The sequence below is a fragment of the Meleagris gallopavo genome, chromosome 8 (assembly GCF_905368555.1).
Source record: "Meleagris gallopavo chromosome 8, MGAL_WU_HG_1.1, whole genome shotgun sequence".
In the NCBI taxonomy this organism is placed as follows: domain Eukaryota; kingdom Metazoa; phylum Chordata; class Aves; order Galliformes; family Phasianidae; genus Meleagris; species Meleagris gallopavo.
Genome location: NC_139411.1, coordinates 26865209 through 26885051, shown reverse-complemented (window position 1 = coordinate 26885051; position 19843 = coordinate 26865209). Strand labels below are relative to the sequence as shown.

General features: G+C 40.0%; 1 protein-coding gene across 7 annotated transcripts; it reads right to left on the bottom strand.

The window, feature by feature from the left end:
* Positions 1 to 2311: 2311 nt before the first annotated feature.
* Positions 2312 to 18670, bottom strand: PLEKHS1 (pleckstrin homology domain containing S1). Of its 7 annotated transcripts, none has more exons than XM_010714806.4 (17): positions 18524 to 18670; positions 18261 to 18411; positions 17218 to 17376; positions 16869 to 16984; positions 15632 to 15693; positions 15420 to 15526; positions 14791 to 14925; positions 13766 to 13838; positions 13180 to 13287; positions 12394 to 12489; positions 8904 to 9011; positions 7790 to 7905; positions 6135 to 6317; positions 5929 to 6030; positions 5330 to 5465; positions 4488 to 4576; positions 2312 to 2903 (listed from the first exon to the last, which is right to left on the bottom strand). In XM_010714806.4, exons 4-16 carry the CDS (start codon positions 16903 to 16905, stop codon positions 4508 to 4510), a joined length of 1332 nt encoding a protein of 443 aa, XP_010713108.2. In that variant the 5' UTR covers positions 16906 to 16984; positions 17218 to 17376; positions 18261 to 18411; positions 18524 to 18670; the 3' UTR covers positions 2312 to 2903; positions 4488 to 4507. The 7 variants fall into 7 exon arrangements, with proteins under 7 accessions (XP_010713108.2, XP_010713103.2, XP_010713107.2 ...); XM_010714801.4 differs by having other exon boundaries at positions 6135 to 6320; positions 18524 to 18668; XM_010714805.4 differs by having other exon boundaries at positions 2312 to 2900; positions 6135 to 6320; positions 18524 to 18668.
* Between the last annotated feature and the right edge of the window lie 1173 nt (positions 18671 to 19843).

Here is a 19843-nt window from a genome sequence, read left to right as displayed (position 1 = left end):
GATAAGGCACCAAAGAGAACATTTGAAATTCCAGTGGCATTTCTAGGAATGGCCTGAGGTGCTCCAAGTTCCTTGCAGCCTGCTGGCCAGCCTGCAGGAGGGAAGGGGTTGCCTGTGGAAGGGCACATACTGGGGAGGGCTGACTGTCCCTGAGAAACAAACCAAAACAGCCCTCAGTGCAATTCAGATTATGTTGTCAGCTTCCCAAACCTGAAGGTAGATGGGCCTGTGGTTAAGGCTTTCTGCTGAGGATTCAGTTCGTGTTCTCCTTCTAATGACCAAAGGAACACTAGGGAGGAAATATCCTTGTAAATATTATCATACCTCTTAATGGGGCATGAAGTAATGGCCAAAGTTGTCCAACCTAAAAGATTTCTGTTTGCTTGCTGCAACTCAACATGAGCTGCACACAACAGGACTGAGCTCCCTGTGGGAGCATGAGCTCTTGTTCACCCATGACTGTGCTGTCTCATGTTCCTTTTGGGCACTAGGGTTGGCTTCTCCATTAGAATCAAATGAGCATACCAGGCTGTGAAGTGTGAGGCTCTGACCTTTTTCTCCATCTTTCTGCATCATGCCGGTCTCATGGAGATGTCTCCAGGAGATATTCTGGAAGTGAGAGCTGTTGACAGCATTGGATGTGATACTGGAGACCACTGTCATTGTAAGAGGCTACGTGTTCTGTCCCTGGAGATGGATGCCCAGTCTTTGGAGGTGCTCAGTGCCAGTTTGGCTGGAGCGCTGGGCAGCCTGATATGGTGGGTGGCAACCCTACCCACAGCAGGCAGGATGGAACTGGATGATCTGTAAGGTCCTAAGCTGTTCTATGATTCTACTGCCACAGGTCACCCAGAAAACTGGGGACAAAACACTGACTAGTGCCTGGTGTGCTCATATCACCACTAATCCACTCTTCTGTTCTGTACAAGGTAACACTCTGTTTTCTATTGCAATTTCTCCTTTATTGCTTCTACTTGCTGAAAGCACAGCCCCACCAAACATGCCTGGCTGGGTACTCCAGATCAAGGGGACTGAAAATCACACCATTTCTACATGCTGTGGCTGGGCACTGCACTGAGAGAGCTTGTCTGTATTTCAGGTTGGGATGGATGCAGGCAGGTAGCACAGAACTCCTTGCTGGCTGGACTCATTCTGCTGCTGTGCTTGTGCTCTCTGATCAGTATATGACCCCATCCCTGGTTTTCAGGCATGTTACCCTCCAGAGGAAGTGTTGGAACTGTGTGGTTTGTGGTCTGTTTTGTGTTTTCTATATAATGAGCTTTTTTAAAAAACAAAAACAACGACAACAAAAAACTTAATTGCATCAGTTTTGGGACTTCTCTTCCTGTTAATTTCTCTCCAAGACTTGCTTTTCTCCTGGATGGTTGCCACTTTTCTACTGGAGAAGGTACTAGAGATGTAGAAAGAGCATGATTCATATTTGGGAATTTAGGAGGAAATTAGCAGCCAATAATAAATGAGTTCAGCATGGGAACGTGCCATGAACTAACAGTCAGGGAAAGAGCCTAAAGACACAGGAATAAAATACAGCTGGTGAGGAGCATGTTAATCATTAAACACAGATCATGGAGTCTGTCCTGCAGGCTGTTGGTTTTTGTCTCTTACACACTTAATTCGAAGGCACAGAGCAATTCAGACTTGCAGGTATTGCAGCTCTTCTTCCATGCCTGTAACTTTGGCAACAAAAAGTTACAAGATGTGTTCAGGATTTGCAGCCTTCTGGTTGTGCTTTACAAAGATGTGCTAGTCTGTGTGTTTACTGAATTTCAGCTCATGACCATTTAATCATCTGTGTCAGGAACCCTCCACAGGCCAGAAGCTGAGGCCATTTTTAATAGCACAGATCATACTGCAGCAAGAAGTCACAACAATACCTGCTTCTTTAAGTGTCTGCTAACACAGCACCTATAATATGCTACTGGTGATTGTAAAAGATTAGCAGCTCCATGTCAGCTGGCAAGGGCTTAAAGACAGTCTGTTAAGGTCTTCTGGAATTAAACATGAGCGCTGGGTGATGTTGTACATGTAGGTATTTCTCTTTGCTATTGGTTCTAGAAGCGATTTAGCAGAATTTGATTATTTGGAGAAGGGTAAAATTTTCAGACTGGGGAAAAATGTTACAGAAGTTTGTTCTTGTTTTTGAAGGGTAGTTTGTTTGTTTGTTTTGTTTTTAACATGACTTGTTTGGTGGCCTATCTAGAAGTTACTGGGAAGTTATAGATTGTCTTTGGTGGATGAGGAGGGACCGTATTGGGAAAAGTGAGGTGAGGTAGTTACAGAATGCAGTATGTGTTGTAAAGTGGTAATGTATTTATTAATTACACATGCACAGACAACTTCAGACATCCTACCAGAATTTACTGTACTGATCTAACTTTCATATTATATGTCTAGCAAGTGTTGTGAATCAGACATTGTGTAAACATACATCATTTGCATTTAGTCTTGTGCAAATTGACATAATAATCAATTGATGTAACATTTCAGTAACTGCTTATAGAAGTACAGAAATAATTCTCAGGTTTTCTGAAATATTCTGGAATCCTTTTGTGCTTGATATCTCTACTCATAGCCCATTCTTGTTCAAAAGTATCATTCTCCCATGGCTGAGAGTTGCTCTTTGTGTCACTCCAAGTCTGCTTCAGCAGCAATGTTATATGCAAGTTCCAGGGTGGTGGCTTCTTTCTTCTCACCACCACATATGGTTTGGAGCTCCTCTTTGTTCATCTCTTCTTAGAAATGATTCTCACAAACTTTAAGGAAGTTGCTTTAAGGCTGTCTCACCTCTTAGTTCGCTCCTGACAGGAAAAGGAAGTATTTGTTTTGCTGATCAGTATCATGTGAATGTTTGACGGTAGAAAATAAAGCATTCCTCTTTCCTACTGAAAACAGCAAGAAAAATCCTAATTATACAGAGATACAAGTCTAGGAACAAGACAGGAGAGCTTTAAGTTTTCTATCGTTCAGAAGAAGAGTTTCTGCAAACCTCGGGTAGGAAAGGTTCAGTGAGAGTCGTCAGTGGATACTTATGACCTATACGAGTTGTGATTTCAGGATCCTGGCCTAGAGGTCTGCCTTAGTAGGCACGAGGTTACGGAGCTGGAAGCAGCCCTGTGGTGATGCCCTGGCCACCCTCCCCTCTGCAGGGACTCCTTAGGGCAGAAGCGGAGTTGTTAGGTCCAGGAAAACAGCCTGGAGCAAAGGAATCACATAGCAACTTTGGGGGAGGGCTCCTAAGGAATTATTTTTCTTCCATTCTCGGTCTCTGTTATTCCAGAACCGGGATTTGCTTCTGTCTTTATGCAGAATTCAGCACAATTATGCCTTTGAACAAAATTGAAACAAATAGTAAAACATGATCCTTTCCCAACATAAGGAATTGACATATCACACTTATCTCAAAAGCAGGGATGGGCTGTGGAAACACTCGGTGTGAAAATTAATATTTTGAATAGGAATGGAATCTGAATTGGTGATACAAATATTTTTGTTTCTTTCTAGTTACTGATGCTGTTTTCATCTCAAGCTAAATATAATTTTATAAAGTGGTTTTTTTTGTTTGTTTGCTTGTTTGTTTGTTTACAAAAACTTTAGCTTGGATTTTAATGCCAGTATAGAAATCACCTTTATCAAATTTGCTACTGGAGTTAGTGGCAGCAACTCTGATTTTAGTAAGTGTAGTTTCTTGATTTGGACTAACTTAGCTGGAAGCCAGACAAATGTCTTTATTTGGCCAAATTCACCTTGATAAAAGCTTACATCAGTAATATAACAGCAGTTAATAACAGCAAAACTCGGCCTGCTAAACCCAATTGTTATTTTGGTTATCTGGCAAAACAGAATGAATGATCTGTACTCAAAAATTGTTATTTGGTTCATTGCCATACTGTCATATATTAACTGTATATATTTATGTATGTAAATACACACATACACATATGTGTACCAACCTGCACATATCCATATAAAATATACTCTGTTTCTCTATGCATTTTTGTGGTTGTAACAAGAGGGATTTAACACCAGAGGAGGCTCCCCTGAATCACTACACAGCTCTCCACCAGCCTTCCAAGACCGTAATTCTCAGTTTGCCTTTGCTTTTCTGAAGCTGAGAGTAAGGTGTTCCAAACATTGTTCCCACAATCCTAGCTGATTTAAGAGATAGAGGTAAGTCAATATAATTCTGTAAAGAGGCAAGCAGAGACATTAAACTGTACTTCCTACTGAATTACAAGGTGTATAGATTTCAAAGGTTATATAAGTGATTTGACCTTCAGCCTTGCTTGTGTAACAGAAATAGATACAAAGGAAAAATACAACCATTCGTTGCACCAAAACAAGTTATTAAGACATAAAATGAGATCTTTTCTGTTCTTTGTCCTTAATGACAAAATCTGTCTGGCAGCTCTGTATGCTACATATTCCATTCTTCTCCCTGATCCTTTCCCTTGAACTTTGGCACTTACTTCATCATTGACGTCTTTTTTCAGGAACATGAACAGCCTTTAGCATGGAAGGTATCTGAATGTGGAATCCTACATACAGTAAGTTTCACCTTAAAAAGAAAAGGTAGGAGATGCTGCTTTATAGATTGTTACTAATGATAAATATTTGTGCTGCCATCTGACTTGTGTTGTAACGAGCTAAGTAAAAAATATTCTGGTTAGAGAGATTAATAGTTTTTTTTCTTGTTGAAACTGGCTTACTTTTCTTTAGGTGGCAACAACATCTGTAGACCCCAGGTTTCTCAGCAAAACTAAATATAAAGATATTCCTGTATAGTTCAAAGTACTCCAGTATTGAAATACTGAAAATCTGAAATCTCAGAGAAACATAGGTATCTACATGTAACAGATTACTGCAGTGTTAAGGTATCACTTAGAAATCTCCTACATCCTTACAAACAAACAAAAAAAAAAAGTGGTTTAGTACCAAGCAGTGAGTTTGTGTAATGCTTAATAAGGAACTGGAGGTGGGAATCTAGGTGATTCATTTGCCAAAGTTTTCAATTCACAAGCCTTAGCCAAAAAATACCAAGCAACTTTAATTTAAGTTTGGGGTTATGCAGACTCTTTCAGATCAAGACCTCAAACACATTAATGCAGATCTTGCCATTCCCCAGGTAGCACAGGACTAAGAAGTGCTACCCTGAGTAATGTTGAGGGACTGTTTGGTACAGAGGTTATTCATACCATGGTCAAAACAGGATGAACTGGTTTGACTAAAGCCATTTGAGAGGCAAGAAGCATCTTGTTTTCTCATTTGGTGCAATTCATTTAACTGTCACTTTGAAGTTAGCCAAGTGTACCTCCTTTTGTGTGGACCTGCTGATGAACAAGGAAGCCTCCTCCATGTTCTGTGGGTGCAGACCATTCACAGCCACTATATGGTCTCCATGGTTAAATAAGCATCCCAGTCGGCAAGGACCCGTCCACTGTGAGACACTAACATATATGGAGGACAGACAACAAATGAGTCATAAGGGATATATAATTACCGGTTACTGTTAACAGAACAGAAAACAGGATTGCATTTATGGCACCGCCCTCTGGAAATGACACATGGACTGCGTGACTTTACATCTTGTTGATCTTGGTAGCAAGTTAGACTGATGCTAGCAGCATCACTAGAGAGAGCTGGGGATTCCAGTCTGAAAATGGGGCTAGACTTGGTACTGGTCCATGTATGTGCTGTGCATTTGACCAAAAAAAATTTCCTAAAGCATTTCAAGAGGCTGAAATTAAAACTTATTAGCGTTTGTTATATTTATGGTACAATTGCAAGGATCAGAGATCTGTTCCTCTCCTGACTGAACCTTTATGCTGCAAAACTCTGCTTCTACTCCTACACTGACTGTGTCACTCATTCACACTTGACACTCACCATCGCCCAAGATCCAGGACTTACCATATTTGTCCTGCTGCTTCAGTAAGTTTTAGGTAACTGTTAATATCTGCCAGGGGGACCAAAATATCCAATTCTTGCAGTTGTGTCTTATCTGTAACTTGACTGTGAGAGAAAATATTCGAGATCAGGCACCCTTTTACCACTCTTAAGTGGAATCCAAAGACACATCTGTCTTCTTAGCAACAAGAAAAGGGGGAGGCACTTACCTGAGCAGTATAGACAACTGAACCACTGAAAGTGGTGATGAGTTTTGCCTTCTTTTGAGGAAAGGCTGCTGTGTGGTGCTTTCTGGGAGTTTTACATCTGTGTCTGCTTCCAAGTTGCTTGGACTTGCACTGTTTTCCAGGCTTCTGGGAGGAGAATGGAGCCTGTTGTGTCTACACGTTAGCCTACTGAAAAAGGAATGGTGATAAAAAATGAACTGGTTTAGCCATTCCAGACACTCCTGCTGGATCAAGTAGCTGTCAGTGAAGAAAAGAATAACAAGTTCTTGTAGAATATCCAGCGGGCAAAATTATGGCTAGGTAAAATAAACTGTCCTTCTAAAAATGGGCCGTAAATCCTAAAATAAACCTTTTCAGTATTTAAAGACTATTTGTTTAGCCCAAAGCATTCCAGCTAACAACATACTTTTAGAAAGAAATGAGTACAGATTGTTGTCCTTGGCTTTACCACCTTTTGTGGGGATGTAACGCTGTCCTCTGAGGGATACAATGACTCAGATAGGTTTGAATACTTGGGTTATTTGATAAGGCTTATAATGCCTGTAGTCAACTCTCTTATTCACCTTGAACAAGGTATGGGTTAGTAGCATATTGAATCCAGTGTCAGAGGCTCCTCCAAAAAGACTCTTAAAAATGCAGGTGAACAAATTTATTGTAATAATAATCTGTCTTCTGGGCCTGCATTTCTGACTGCCTCCCACTATGTGAAATAATACCTGTCTGTAGGTGGCAGGACATAGCCAGCAGCTATGGACGAACCCTTTGGCTCACTACTGTCATGCAGTTATGACGTAGGCACTTATTTTTATAGCATGCCACACTGTATCGTACTGGTTGTAAAGTTTCCTGGTGACACCACAACTGCAATGCAACATTCAGGTCTTTGTTTCTGACATATTAAATATACTACACCCTCAAAGTACACAGCACCAGACCTTTATTTGGGGAAATGGTAGGAAGGAGTTGACCTCCTAGGGCTAACATTGCATCCTACTGGAAAAACTAGGAGCTAATGCCACAAGTCTTAGGCCTTTTTTAACTAGTTAATACAGTTTTCTTTGCAGGGAGCCTGTCTGAATTGTTGCTGGAACTTGGCCGAGGTATCTGATCACTGTGGTGTGCTGTTGTGTCCTTAAGGCCTAGATTAAGCATCAGTCAACAGAACCTGCTGTGCCTCTTGTCAGAGCCTGTCTAAATGCATGACTTGAAATGTGGGCTTAAATTTCACTGTGATGAGTTTGAACTTCACTCTGGTATTTCCACACCCCTTGAAATTTCTGAACCAAGACAGAAGGAAAAACTCATTCAAACAAGATGCAGTCTTTAGGCACTGTGATATAAATACTATGAACAACAGCTCTAGCTATACCACTTGTAATTTGCAAAGCTTTAATGGAGATGTTTAATGAAGGGTCAAAAAATTTGATTTTCCAAAAGAATGGTCAGGCACAGGAATAGGCTGCTTGGTGAGGTGGTTGAGTCACCATCCCTGGAGGTGTTTAGGAAAGGTTTAGGTATTGTGCTGAGGGACGTGGTTTAGTAGGGAAATATTGGTGGTAGAAGGATAGTTGGACTTGATCTTGGAGGGTCTCTACAACCTTGGTGATTCTATGATTCTATGATTTTGTGTTACTTACAGTGACTTCATTGACTCATAAGCATTCTCCTTCACTGGCTGCCTTTGACACGGCTTCTCTTGTACAGGGATATCAGGCTCAGCTGTAGGGTCAATCTCCGATATTTCACTATTACACTGTTAAAAACACATAACAATGTTAAGAAATAAATATTCTTGCTCTGTCTACAGAAAAAAAGAATCTCAATTACCTTGTTTTGTTCAGTGTTTGTGCTGTTTAAGACCATTAGTTAGTACAGCTTGGTTTACCTCAAGTAACTCACTTCCCAGAAACTGCAAGCTAGAAATGTGGTTGAAACTTAGAAATTCATGCTGTCTGGTATAATAGGTACTGTCTTTTAGGTTGGAACATAACCAGCTATATTTTCATATGTGACCACTTAAAGTTTGGTAATTTTAAGTTAGGAAAGTCTTTCAATAAGATTATATTATATATGTGTATGTGTATATATATATAATTTATTTCATTTAAAGCACTTAAATCATATGATAAAATTAAGTTGTTAATGCCCTTCAGTTATCTGTACAGGCTTTGGAGAGAGGCAGTGACATCTGCAGAAGCCTGCCTGGCTTTATGAGCTTTTCATGACCACTGACTGTATGGGAAACTCTGAGAAATGAACCTCCCAAATTCAGTGCCAGTATTTATTTAAGATTACCAGTATGATTCTTCCTGCTGCCTTCTTTCACACTGAAATGCACACATCAAAATGTTTCCTGGCATTTAAAAATTACTGCTTGGCTTTATGCCACTTACTGATGCTACTGATTTGAAGTAACGCTGAAAATGATGTGGTTAGTGTGTTAGTGTGGTTTTCATTTTTGGTAAAACAAATGTTGATACAATTGACAAAAGTCATTTACAACAGTCAGTCTGAGGGATTTCAACAAAATCAGCAGTATGTTTTGTGAAAATGCCACTTTTTAGCAGAAAGACCCTTTGAATTCAGCATTTTTTTCTTGTACACATTAAAGCTTTATTACCTGCTGCTTTATCTACGTACTTCTGTGGCAAGGTATTAGTTGGCTCCTCATACCAGTTCCTCTTTGGGTCTTTATGTGTGTCTGTCTCCTTGGAGCTGTTAACAAAACAGGACTCAGAACTAACAAACTACCTTTGCTAAAAGACTGCTGGGAGTTTGGTAATAAGGTTCTCCTTCCTTTTCGAGATCTTCGTTTGAATCTGATGACAGATTTTCCTCAGTCTTTCCCAGAGTTTTATCCTGTGAAAAAAATGTTTTCATTTGAACAGGTTCACTTATATGGATTGTTTAACGTGTATTTTGCCATTTCCTAGTGAATGTCCACAGGAAACACATGCACAAATTAGGCAATAGTATTAGTATTTCTCCTAGATAGATTTGTGGTAACTGGGCAGTTGCAATTGACTTCACGTTCAAAACTGTTATTTTGTTTAAAAATCAAGTAGGCTGAATACTATATGTATGATTCTGCATGCTTTTATGTGCTTGTGGGCAAAACTCTTATTCGTCTTAAAGTTCTTACACTAGGAAAAAATCTATGGGAAATCTGAAAGAGGATTGGGAGGTATTTGTCACTTTTAAGCAGTTTTTAAATATTATCAAGTAAAGAATGCATTTGGGACTTCACTGACTAATGGAAAGTTTATTCACTCTCATTTCTAGAACATAGTCGAGGGGGCTGAAGATCTGATACTGAATCCTTTATGTCCTGAATGATATTCTCCCAGGTTCATTAATACCTCAATTATTAAGTCTGCGGCTATTTGGTAAGTCAAGGAGCAATTAATCTTTCCACAAACCTTTCTAAATACAAATCACTCATTTTTATGTTTCCTTGTAATGAAGAGTATAGTACTTAGTATTTTGCTGCTTCCCAATGCAATTCTCCATGCCATGTTTGTGATACAACCATTTTTAATCTTTCTACTTACATCCTTGGTTTCCATAGTAATCATTTTAATAATTGCTAAATATGCCACAGAATATATTACTGTTTTCAAGGTAAAGTAAATTAAACTAATTACTCTCTTTGATGTAAAGAGAAGAAACTGACATTGAATAGAAATTAAAGATGATGAATGTATTTTTGTTCTTTGTTGGTGTAAATGACATAAAAAGCAGCCCACACTGCAGCAGTCAGAACAAACCAATGAATGATCCTTCAAGAAGTGCATAACCAAACTCCTTTGGGAATGAAGACTAGCTCTGTGGTCATGATCTAAAGCCATGAACAAGTTTCCTAGTGATGTTTCAGGGGCTTTGGGTCAATCAAGCACGTTAATGCTTGGGGAAAAGGGGAAGGAGGAGGTGATATTAGGACTTGAGATCCTCCAACTCCTATGAAATCTCAGAGTAGACAGCACTCATCAGCTTCCCAAACTGAGCTTTTGATTGCTGATAGTGGCCTCTTTGGGCAAATGTGTATACTGTCTCTCCACATCATCATCACAGACTACGAGAACAGTGGAAAAGGATAAACAGCAGCACCACTGTGTTTTCCTAAAGAAGTTTGATGACATCTACGTTCCTCTGAATGTTTTACAACCAGAGAAGTTTAGCTAACTTCAGTCTAAAATTATTCTCAGCTGTACAGCTAAATGAGTTCTTTAAGTCTGTCTTGAACCACAGTGTGTACTGGTGTTAGAGAGAAAGTGGGTTATGAGGGAAATTGACTGTAGAAAAAATGTGAATGATACCTGGAAATCATCTGAATAATTGCTAGTTTGGGGCTCCTTGGGGAAAGGGCTAGAAGTTGCACGCTGCCCTGAAATTCTCTTTCAAAAAATCATGTTCATCATGTATTGGTGCCAGACTCTTGACCAGTTTGTCTGGGTGCCTGTCATACAGTGTGATGCAAATTAGGATTCCTTATTTTGATGCATTTTGGATATTAAAAGCTCCATGTGCAAATAGCTAGTACTCAGTTGCTGAGTCAGATGTAGTTTGGTAGCTCGAAAACATGAGTTGAAAGGGAACCAGGTTCTTAAAGCATTCCCGGGTAGCTGGGTCCCTGCCTATGTGACCAAACTTAGCTGACATTGAGAAGCCTGTTTGCATGAACAGTGGCTTCTGACCAGTTTTCAAGATCAAGGTCTGGATGACAGAACTGCCAATAAAAAGCAAAACTAATCAGACACTAGAAATGAAGAGTCATACTTCCAGCAGGAAGCAAATACAAAGGCTTAATCTGGAAGTCAGCTGTCTGGACATCACTGAGCAGAGAATAGATCCAGAGATGTTAGCGGATGTTAAACTTATGAGTCAAGTGTAATATTTTTATCAAATGCAGAAACATTTTTGCTCCTTGTTAGCTGTATGGCAAGGTTATTTATTATGACACATGCTTAAATAATATAAGCTTCCTGATACTCCCTCTGCTTCAGGCTAAAGAGAACAGGAAAATCCAAATTCCTTATCTTTGAATGCTCCTTGTCAACCTGTCCTACTCTGGCCAGCTACATACAATACGTGCTCTCTGAGTCACTGTGAGTATAAAGGATTAATGAATAAGACAGAAATGACACTTATAGGAAAGAAGCAGAAAGAGAGCCTTGGTATGCATCCAAGAGTGTAGCAGTAGCTCAAGTCAAATTAAGGGCTAACACAATGCATTTCAGAGCTCAGACTCAAAACTGAGTGATTGCACTTTCACAAATTACAGTGCCTCAGCTGAACTATTCTAACAACCCATGGCATTGCAATGTAATTTCAGCTATTTTCACTTCAGTCCACTAAATCAAAGTGTATTATATCATACTTGCTGCCAGCCTGTACAAATAAATGGTGATTGCAGCATGTGATTCGCTGTCCTGTTAGCTGTGATAGCAGAATAGATTCTTTCCCTGTATCTCAGCTCCTCCAGATCATAGTCCAATGCATAAACTGCCAATAAAGATAGGTTTATACTCAACTGCCTAGCTGCACACTGGTGTGATTGTGCTGTCAGTTCTGTTGGCTGCTGTAAAGGCAGTAACCCAGGACAGAGGGTGGCCAACAAGCATCTGAAACTGCTGCAGATCTTTTTGTTCAGGGAACATAGGTCAGAACGCTTTGTTAATAATCCATGGTAGCACTTATCATTCTATCTTTTTAAATAATTCCTGTCAGATATGGAAACTAAATTACTGGAAGCCATATTTATAATGATACAATGTCAGCTTTAAGGTGTACTTCAGTCTGATTTTGTTTTGTAGCTCAATTACTCTGATTCAACTGCTGCTTGCAGAGGCTGCAGAAGGAAGCCTAGAAGAGTGTGGCACAGCTGAGAAATATGACAGGAGGGACAAATCCTCAAGCAGGGCAGCTTCAGAGTAGTCTTTTGTCAAACTTGAGAGAGCTGCCTCAAGGTGCAATCTCTGCTTGGAAACTGAGCAACTGCCCCCAAGAAAAAGTAAACGAAGGGTATTTAAAGCCTATATAAAACGTTCTCAGAAGGTTATTTTCAATGCTAAATGAGGCAACTGACTAGTTACGTTTAAGAAGCCCGTATAATAAAAAGCAAGTCAGTGTGCTGGGAAAGTAGGTGAATAATCTATAGCTGCAGATAGTCAGGTGACATGAGAGCCAGTAATCACTTCTCCAGACTAAGCAAGTCAAGAGCAGTTTTATTTGTTGTGCTCACCAGTCTTTGAAAAACTCCTTGTGGCGAGTTGCTCTGAACATGACGAGGGCCAGGATCTGAACTTGGCCTGTTCTTATCTTCTGAGGCACCATCATCCTGTATACAGAAGAAAAAATGTTGACTCCTAAAGATAAGCTGGAGATGCTTTACCTGCATTCAGCTTCCTCCATCAAGGCTATTTGAGCATGGCTTTTGACTACAGAAACCAGCGCCTCTTTGACAGCTATTAATTCTGACATCAAAGGACTAAGACTTTCTATTTAAATATTGAGAGGGAATATCTGAAAGGCACAGACAGCAAGAAGCGTGGGCTGCAGTGGACAGCAATGGGCTGAACTTCCCCACTAGACTTTAGAGCTCAGAGAGACAAAGAACAGTACAAGCACAGAACAGCAAGGGTGTGGCTAGCAGCTCCTGACACAATCATCACAAGTCTTCTTCAAGATACGTCAGAGCTAATCTGCAGCTACTTTATGCCAACCAACTTTTGCCAGTCAGTTGAGGTGGACAATGGATACCAGTGCTCACTGCACCTGTCATCACCTGTCTTTACTTACAGACAGACTTACAAACCAACATGCCAGTACTGGTCATTTGTGAGGGCTCTCTGATGATGTTAGCATCCTGTTCCTGCTTGGGAACCCCAGTACAGAGCAGTACAGACCACCTGGGCATTCACTGCATGAGCACTGAAGAACTTTTGATTGAAACTACCAACTATATTAATCAAATTTCGTAGCCACCCCTGGCATCAAACTCATTATTAAAGATGGGTAATCCATTTACCTTCAGGTAGCTTTGCCTTCTCAGGGAATCAGTCATATCTATAGAATTTGAGAACAGTGGCATAGAGAAGGACCGACTTTTGACTTCTGAATTTGCAAGATCTTTATTCTAGAGAAAAGATAACAGCAAGGTAAGACAGACAGCTGAAGGGCTGGAGCTTGAGCTGGCAGGGTCTCCAGCTGGTTTGCAGCACTGACAGACTAGATGTGTATTACTTTGTAAAACAGCGTGTAAATAGATCCAAAAAGCACACAGTAAGAATTACACACACATTTTCATCCTGACACATCAAAGTTACAATTCATTGTAGCACAGTGTCAATCATGTCCTAATTTCCATGTGTCTTACTCTTCAAAGAGATGCTTTTGGTGTAAGAACAATCCCCATGCAAACAGACTATGCAATGCCTGCTTAATGCGTAAGCCTGGAATACAGGATTTATATGGAAAATGAATTTCTGATTAACCAAGGCAAGGGACAGGTGACAAGGCCAAAATCAAGACAAGCAAATTCCTTACTTTTGCATGGCTTTCTAACAAGATTACAAATTTCTTTCCTTCTAAAATCAAGTATAGTAACAAGTCACCTGAGGGCAGCATCCACTTCTTTTGGCCTCCCTGATGGAAGATATGGCCGTGACCCAGTCCTCTATTTCCAGCCTGTGGGTTAGAACAATAGAAGTTAACACCTATTCCCAGGTAAAACACAGGGAAAACCCATTTGCTCGCCTACTTCCTCTCATGAGCCTAAAATAGTGCCTCTTGCATGGAAAATCTGCACCATCCCTTCAGGAGATGGATGGAAAAACCTGGCCTCAGAGACGCGTAGCCCCGGCCCAGAAGGTATGGCAAGGCTTTTGTAGAGGAGGTACAATGGTGCTTTCTGCTTCATTCTCTGTGTGTAGTGCTGCTCTGCTGACTCTTGAAAATAGGGCTCAGGAATGCAAGCAGGGTGAGAAACTCATGAAAGCATGTGCTCTGTTCTGTGCTTCAAGTGGGTTTCATTGGATTAATTTTACATCACTTCCTATAGAGCCTGGCTGTGAGAGCAGTGACTTCTGGGCGAAGGCATGGAGCAGAACGCTCAAGTGGCACACAGGTATGTGTTTTGCTTCTGTGCTTATCAGCAATTCACACACCAGGTGCTCTTCTGCCCTAGGGCAGAAAAACCCCACCAAGCCTGTAGCTGGGAAAGCGAAAAGAAGTGGGAAGCTGCGGTGGAGAAGTGCTGTGCCAAATGTCCTGCCTCACTGAGCCGACCACGTAGGCTGTAGCAATTTCTGCCCTACTGCAGGCTGGATTGCAGTGAGCAGAGCAGCTTGTAGGTATGCCCCGAGCTACTGCTTTTGAGATCAGCCTTCTCTCCCAGCTGGTTCAGCTGTGTGTAACAGCAGGAAATTAACCCAGGCATGGGAAAAGTGCAATAGAAGAGAGCAACTTTCCTTCGGATCATTCAGCTGAGCCACTTTGGCCCAGGTTGCTCAGACACAGGAAGAGGTGGAAGCTGCTGGCCAGAGCTGCAAAGGAGCAGGATAATGCCTTGGGGCAGCAGCTTAGAGCTACATTAGCTTATTTCCAATATCACATTGCATTCACACATCTCTCAGCCTACCTGCTCTTTCCAATGAGATAGTAACATCTATTTTCAGTAGTGATGGATATCACCTCTTCTGGAAAGCATCTGAACATCTTCCTCACCATCACCATTATTTCGGAATTACTTATGCCTGTTTCAACACTTATGATCCTGTTAAGACAACCACATGAAACATTCTTATTCAATTATACATACATGCAAACATACTATTCTTTGCAGGGTGAGAGGTACCCTGCATCTGTAAGGTGAGAAAGTTTGTGTGTCTGCACCGTTACAAGTGGCATAGTCCATCCTTACTTTTGTATAAGTGTGCAAAGCATTATCTTCACAGAAAATATCATCTACTGTAGGAATACAGCCTTTGGGATCACGGAACCAACCTGTCTGCTTTGTAGTTGCGTCACCACAATTGCTCAAATGAACGTATAAAATTTCATCAAAATATTTAGGATTTTAACTCCTTCATAAATCATACACTGTAAGTTGTACCTTAGGCCTACAAGATCCCAAGGGACTCTTTCATTGTCTTCATAGGATTTGGTCAAGAACCCCAATCAGGAACAAGTGCCTATATAATTAGTGGCCAATTAAGATGGGTAATAGAATATTTAAATTAAAAAATGATGTATTTCAGTTTTACGTACTGATCAACAGCTATGGAGCCTTTCATGTACATTCCTTTTAGGTACTTCAGGATGTAATCGCCCTTGTTGGATTTGGACAGGATGAAATAACGCCTTTTCCAGGAATTCTGCCAAAGAGAAAGCCATTTGTCTCTTGTTAAAACCTAGGATAGCAGAAGTATCTGACGTTTGGTGGGAGATTGCTGGAATATGACTGATCTGTGTTCATGTACCTTGGAGTTGATAAGATGAAGAGGTGGTGACTTGATGAAGAATCCATGCTTGAAAACTTCACCTTCAGGGCAAAATCAAAGAGAAATGAATGGCACCGTTACTCTATTTGTTGCCAATTAATCTCTTAAAAGAAGCTCCTTGAAATGAAAATTGTTGCTAAGCACTTGGTTTCTGAGCTTACATGACCATAAAGCACATTCAATTAGAGAAGAGAAACACAAATCAAAGCTATAAAATACAGGACCAGGCCCTGCTTCCTTGATGTCATTGTTACTGCTGACAACTGGCCAAAGATGTCAGCAAAAGATAGAGGTAATATACTGTGTCGAGGGAGGTGGCTTAGAAGATATCATGAAGCTCTATCTTATTTAAAGTTCTTATTTAACTTCTGGAGTCTGGTCTTACTTAGCTTCCTCATTAGTGAACTGAAAGGCAGTTAATGGCACCCTAATGAAATCTGTAGATGGCATTCAATACGGAAAGGCAAACACCTCAAATGATAGATCATCTTACACTGATCATGATGCAGTAACTGGAAGAAGTCTTACAGGGTAAATATAAGCTAAAAGCTTAGGGTTAAAAATATGTGAATATATTTGTTCACCACCCTACATACCCTGTATGCACAGGGTAGTGTAACATTCATGTTTTCTCACCACTGGTGGATTTCTGATCAACAGCTCAGTTTACTAACACCTGGTGAAAGGAGTGCCAATCTCATTCCATTTTTTAAGCCAGAAGCCCGATACGAGATGTTAACACTTTTAAAGAATCCAGTGACTGAAGAAAGGACAGTCAACCTCCAACAGTCTAGTGCAAGTTCTGGGAAAGATGGTAATATATCAACATCCAAGTTTGGGGAGAGAAACACTCGGTTCTGAGACCCATTTACTACTGACTTCAGTGGAGGTAAGACTTCATTGTTAGTGTCATAGAGCTACTGACATATCTTCCAGTTCCCAATTAATTTTTTAAGGATTTTAATGTTTTTAGAAATGTCAGTCCAATCTGTTTCAGATACAAGAAAGATTCTGTTGTAACGGAAACGCTTTATTTAGGACAGATTTAAGGCAGGGAGTGGAGGAGTAGAATTATTACAATACACTGTTTTCACTATTTAAAACAAAATACTTGGGAGCAGGAGGCAAGAGAGAATAGTATCAAATATTGAAAAGAATGTTTTGCAACCTGATTCAATCTTACTGCTAACAAATCTTAGTAAATGAAATTTTGTACCTTCAGAGTTTTTTCCAGTTCTTGAAGCCATCCTCATTATTTTTTTTACTGAGACAGGGAAGTAAAAACGTTGAAGCTAATTCCTTTCATTCTTTCTTGCTGAAACGCGTGGTTGCCTGAGAAAATAACAAATATCTCAGAAATGTTTGTTTTCATAGTCATGGTTAAACTATAGGAAATTAAACATAGAAAAATTCCCTAAGAAACTACAGATACAACTATAGTTGTTATTCACTTAAATATATTACTATCTATAATAAAATAAGATTGTATGTTATATGCTATAGTGTTGTATTTTATTCTTAAATCATAAATATAAAATGAGGCACTACAAAATTTATTAACTTACATGATTCAGAGGGATGATTTGCTCAGGATGTGAAGAGACCTGCCAACAGAACTGCATTTTGCCCCTTTCTTTGCAGTAGCCTCCCCAGCTGTACCCTAGGAACATTGCATCGCACCTGTTTCTGATGCTGCCTTGGCAGCGAGATAAGCTCTGTGTGCCCTGAAAGTGCAAGAACACAGTGGTGTGCATCTTTCAGAAGGTAAAAAGTGGCTTTAGTTACTTTGACGTGACTCAGACTGGGGGCTTTCAGGCAATACTCTGCTGTAAATAGGAACAACTGTTGCTGGAGAACTCTGTAGAGCATTTCTGCTTATGCTTTTTTTTTTTTTTTAGGGAAATTAGTACAGCTTTGCTTCTTTTGGAGAACTCTTTGTACAACTCTTTGGTTGGTTGTACAGTAGCTGAGACAGACTGTAACAAAATTTAATGCCTAGGTTTTTCATCTATTCCTTACCAAAATAAATAAATAAAAAAGGACAAAAATAATTTCCAAAACTGAAAACGGCTGCACAAAAAGTCAGATGTTTAAGTCAGTAGTAAGGGAACACATCTGGGGTTGCAGTGAGAGGCAAAGTAATGTTCCTTCCAGTGACAAAGTCACTCTGACTGCAAGTGATACAACTCTCAAAGCAGCCTTCCAACAGCTTGTAACAAGATAAAAGTCTCATCTAGGTCTCAGTAAAAGTCAATCTTTCCAGGTGGAAAAATGAGATTACAGCAAACTTTTATCACTGCTGCCTCACTGCATTTTGGAAAAGAAGTTTTATGTCTTGTGTTTAATCATTTTTTCATTTCAGTGGAAGCAACCTATTAAGCACATTATGTTTAATTCAGAACAAACAGTGCCAATTCTGTGATTATACCCCATCAGATTTTTGTATACCTGACATTCAGAGATTTGATGATTTCAACCTTTTGGAAAAGCAACAAGGCACTTCAGTCAAAATGCCAATAAAGTGCTGCAAATGAGTAAGAAGTGCACAAGTATAAACCTTCAAAAATATAATGCCAAGATCAGGAAAACAAAGTGTGTTAATACTTACAGGTGAATGTCTTTCTAGCGTAGAAGGTCTTAGAGAAATGCACCATCAAACGTTTCCAGATTTCCTGTATTGTTTTCTGCAGCAAAAGACGACGTGTCCTCGCCCTGCACTGTGACTGCTGACTTATAGCTGGTGTATGAACACAAACACCCTGAAATATGACCCAGAAGGAAATTCCAGTTTCTGCCTGGAGAAGCAAATTAAAGACTGCTCTGGAAGGGGAAATCCAGATTAATATTCACTTACAAACAGTTAAAAAGTACCTGTTTGTGGCAGCCATGAATGTCTCGCAGGAGGAAAAAAGCCTGGAAATACTTTTTATTTTTTTAAACTGGTTTCTAAATAGCCCCTTTCTTTTCCCTGGAGCTGTGCCTGGGAGATCATATTCACTCGTGATTGGGAGAGAAAGTAACATTAAGAACCATAAAAAGATCATGCAGTGCCATAAAATGTTACCAAGTTTAGATTACTAAATAAAAAAAACACGAAGTAGAATGGGCTTTCTTACCCTACCTACGTCCTAACTGTACTTTTATTGCAGGGTCAATGTCTGTCCTGGTTATAGGTGACTTTCTGCATTCTCTCCAGAGACATCGAGCATATCATTAATGATAATGATTTTCAGCTGTTCAGCTATTCCTTCTAATAACATAAATGCTTTTAGACGAAAAAGATTTTTAAATTTGAATGGGAAATAAACTAAAATGCTCTGCAGCTTATAAGTCACAACTCAGTCATCTGGCATTGCTCAAGTCACAGGGTCAGGCTTCCTTTCTCTGAACGTGTTCCTGCAGGCTAAATAATATTAATGTTTCTTGGACATGATCTAAAGTAATGCTCCATCTAGCAGAGACATGGGCCCCTACACAAGGGAATTATGTTTTTCTCTCAAAGTTATCTTTCCAAGTTTCTTTCCTTTCTGGCAGCATCTTCATGCATTTTATGCCTGATCTTTGCATACTTCATATACTGGACAAGCCTGGAGGTTGCTTTATTTCTTTCCTTCGTTTGTAAATCAGCATATAGAATTGCTGTGCTCCTTTGTTCTCTGTTATCACATTTTTTTTTCCAGGAAACCTTTGGTCTACCTGGCGAGATCTCTTAAAACCTGATAATACCTATTTGATTGACGCATTAGAGAGCTTCAGAGCTTCAGATAATATTAGTGTTTTGCCTTTCTTTTTAGAGAGACAGCAACTGCTTCACCTGTTAGTTGGAAATTCCCACGTTGTCCGTATTTACTGTTCATGAGAGTAAATGTACAACAAGATCTGGTAGAGACCCACTCTGTCCATCCTTTTTTTAAGACATCATGTCAAATGGGGCAGGAAACTTTTCCGACTGCTAGAGTAAACTAACCAATGCTAATTGCTTTTATTCCTTGTCACCATCCACAGGGAACCTCACCAGCCACAAGCTGAATCAGGGACTGTTTGTGAGGCAGCTACAGAGTGCTGAGATACACACAAACACTGGCAATCGGACAGAGGTATTTAATGATCCATCTTAATTGCAATCAATTTTGAATGATACTGATGGCCTTTTGCTTCACTTGACAGAAGTTGGTAAAGTCTACATTTTTG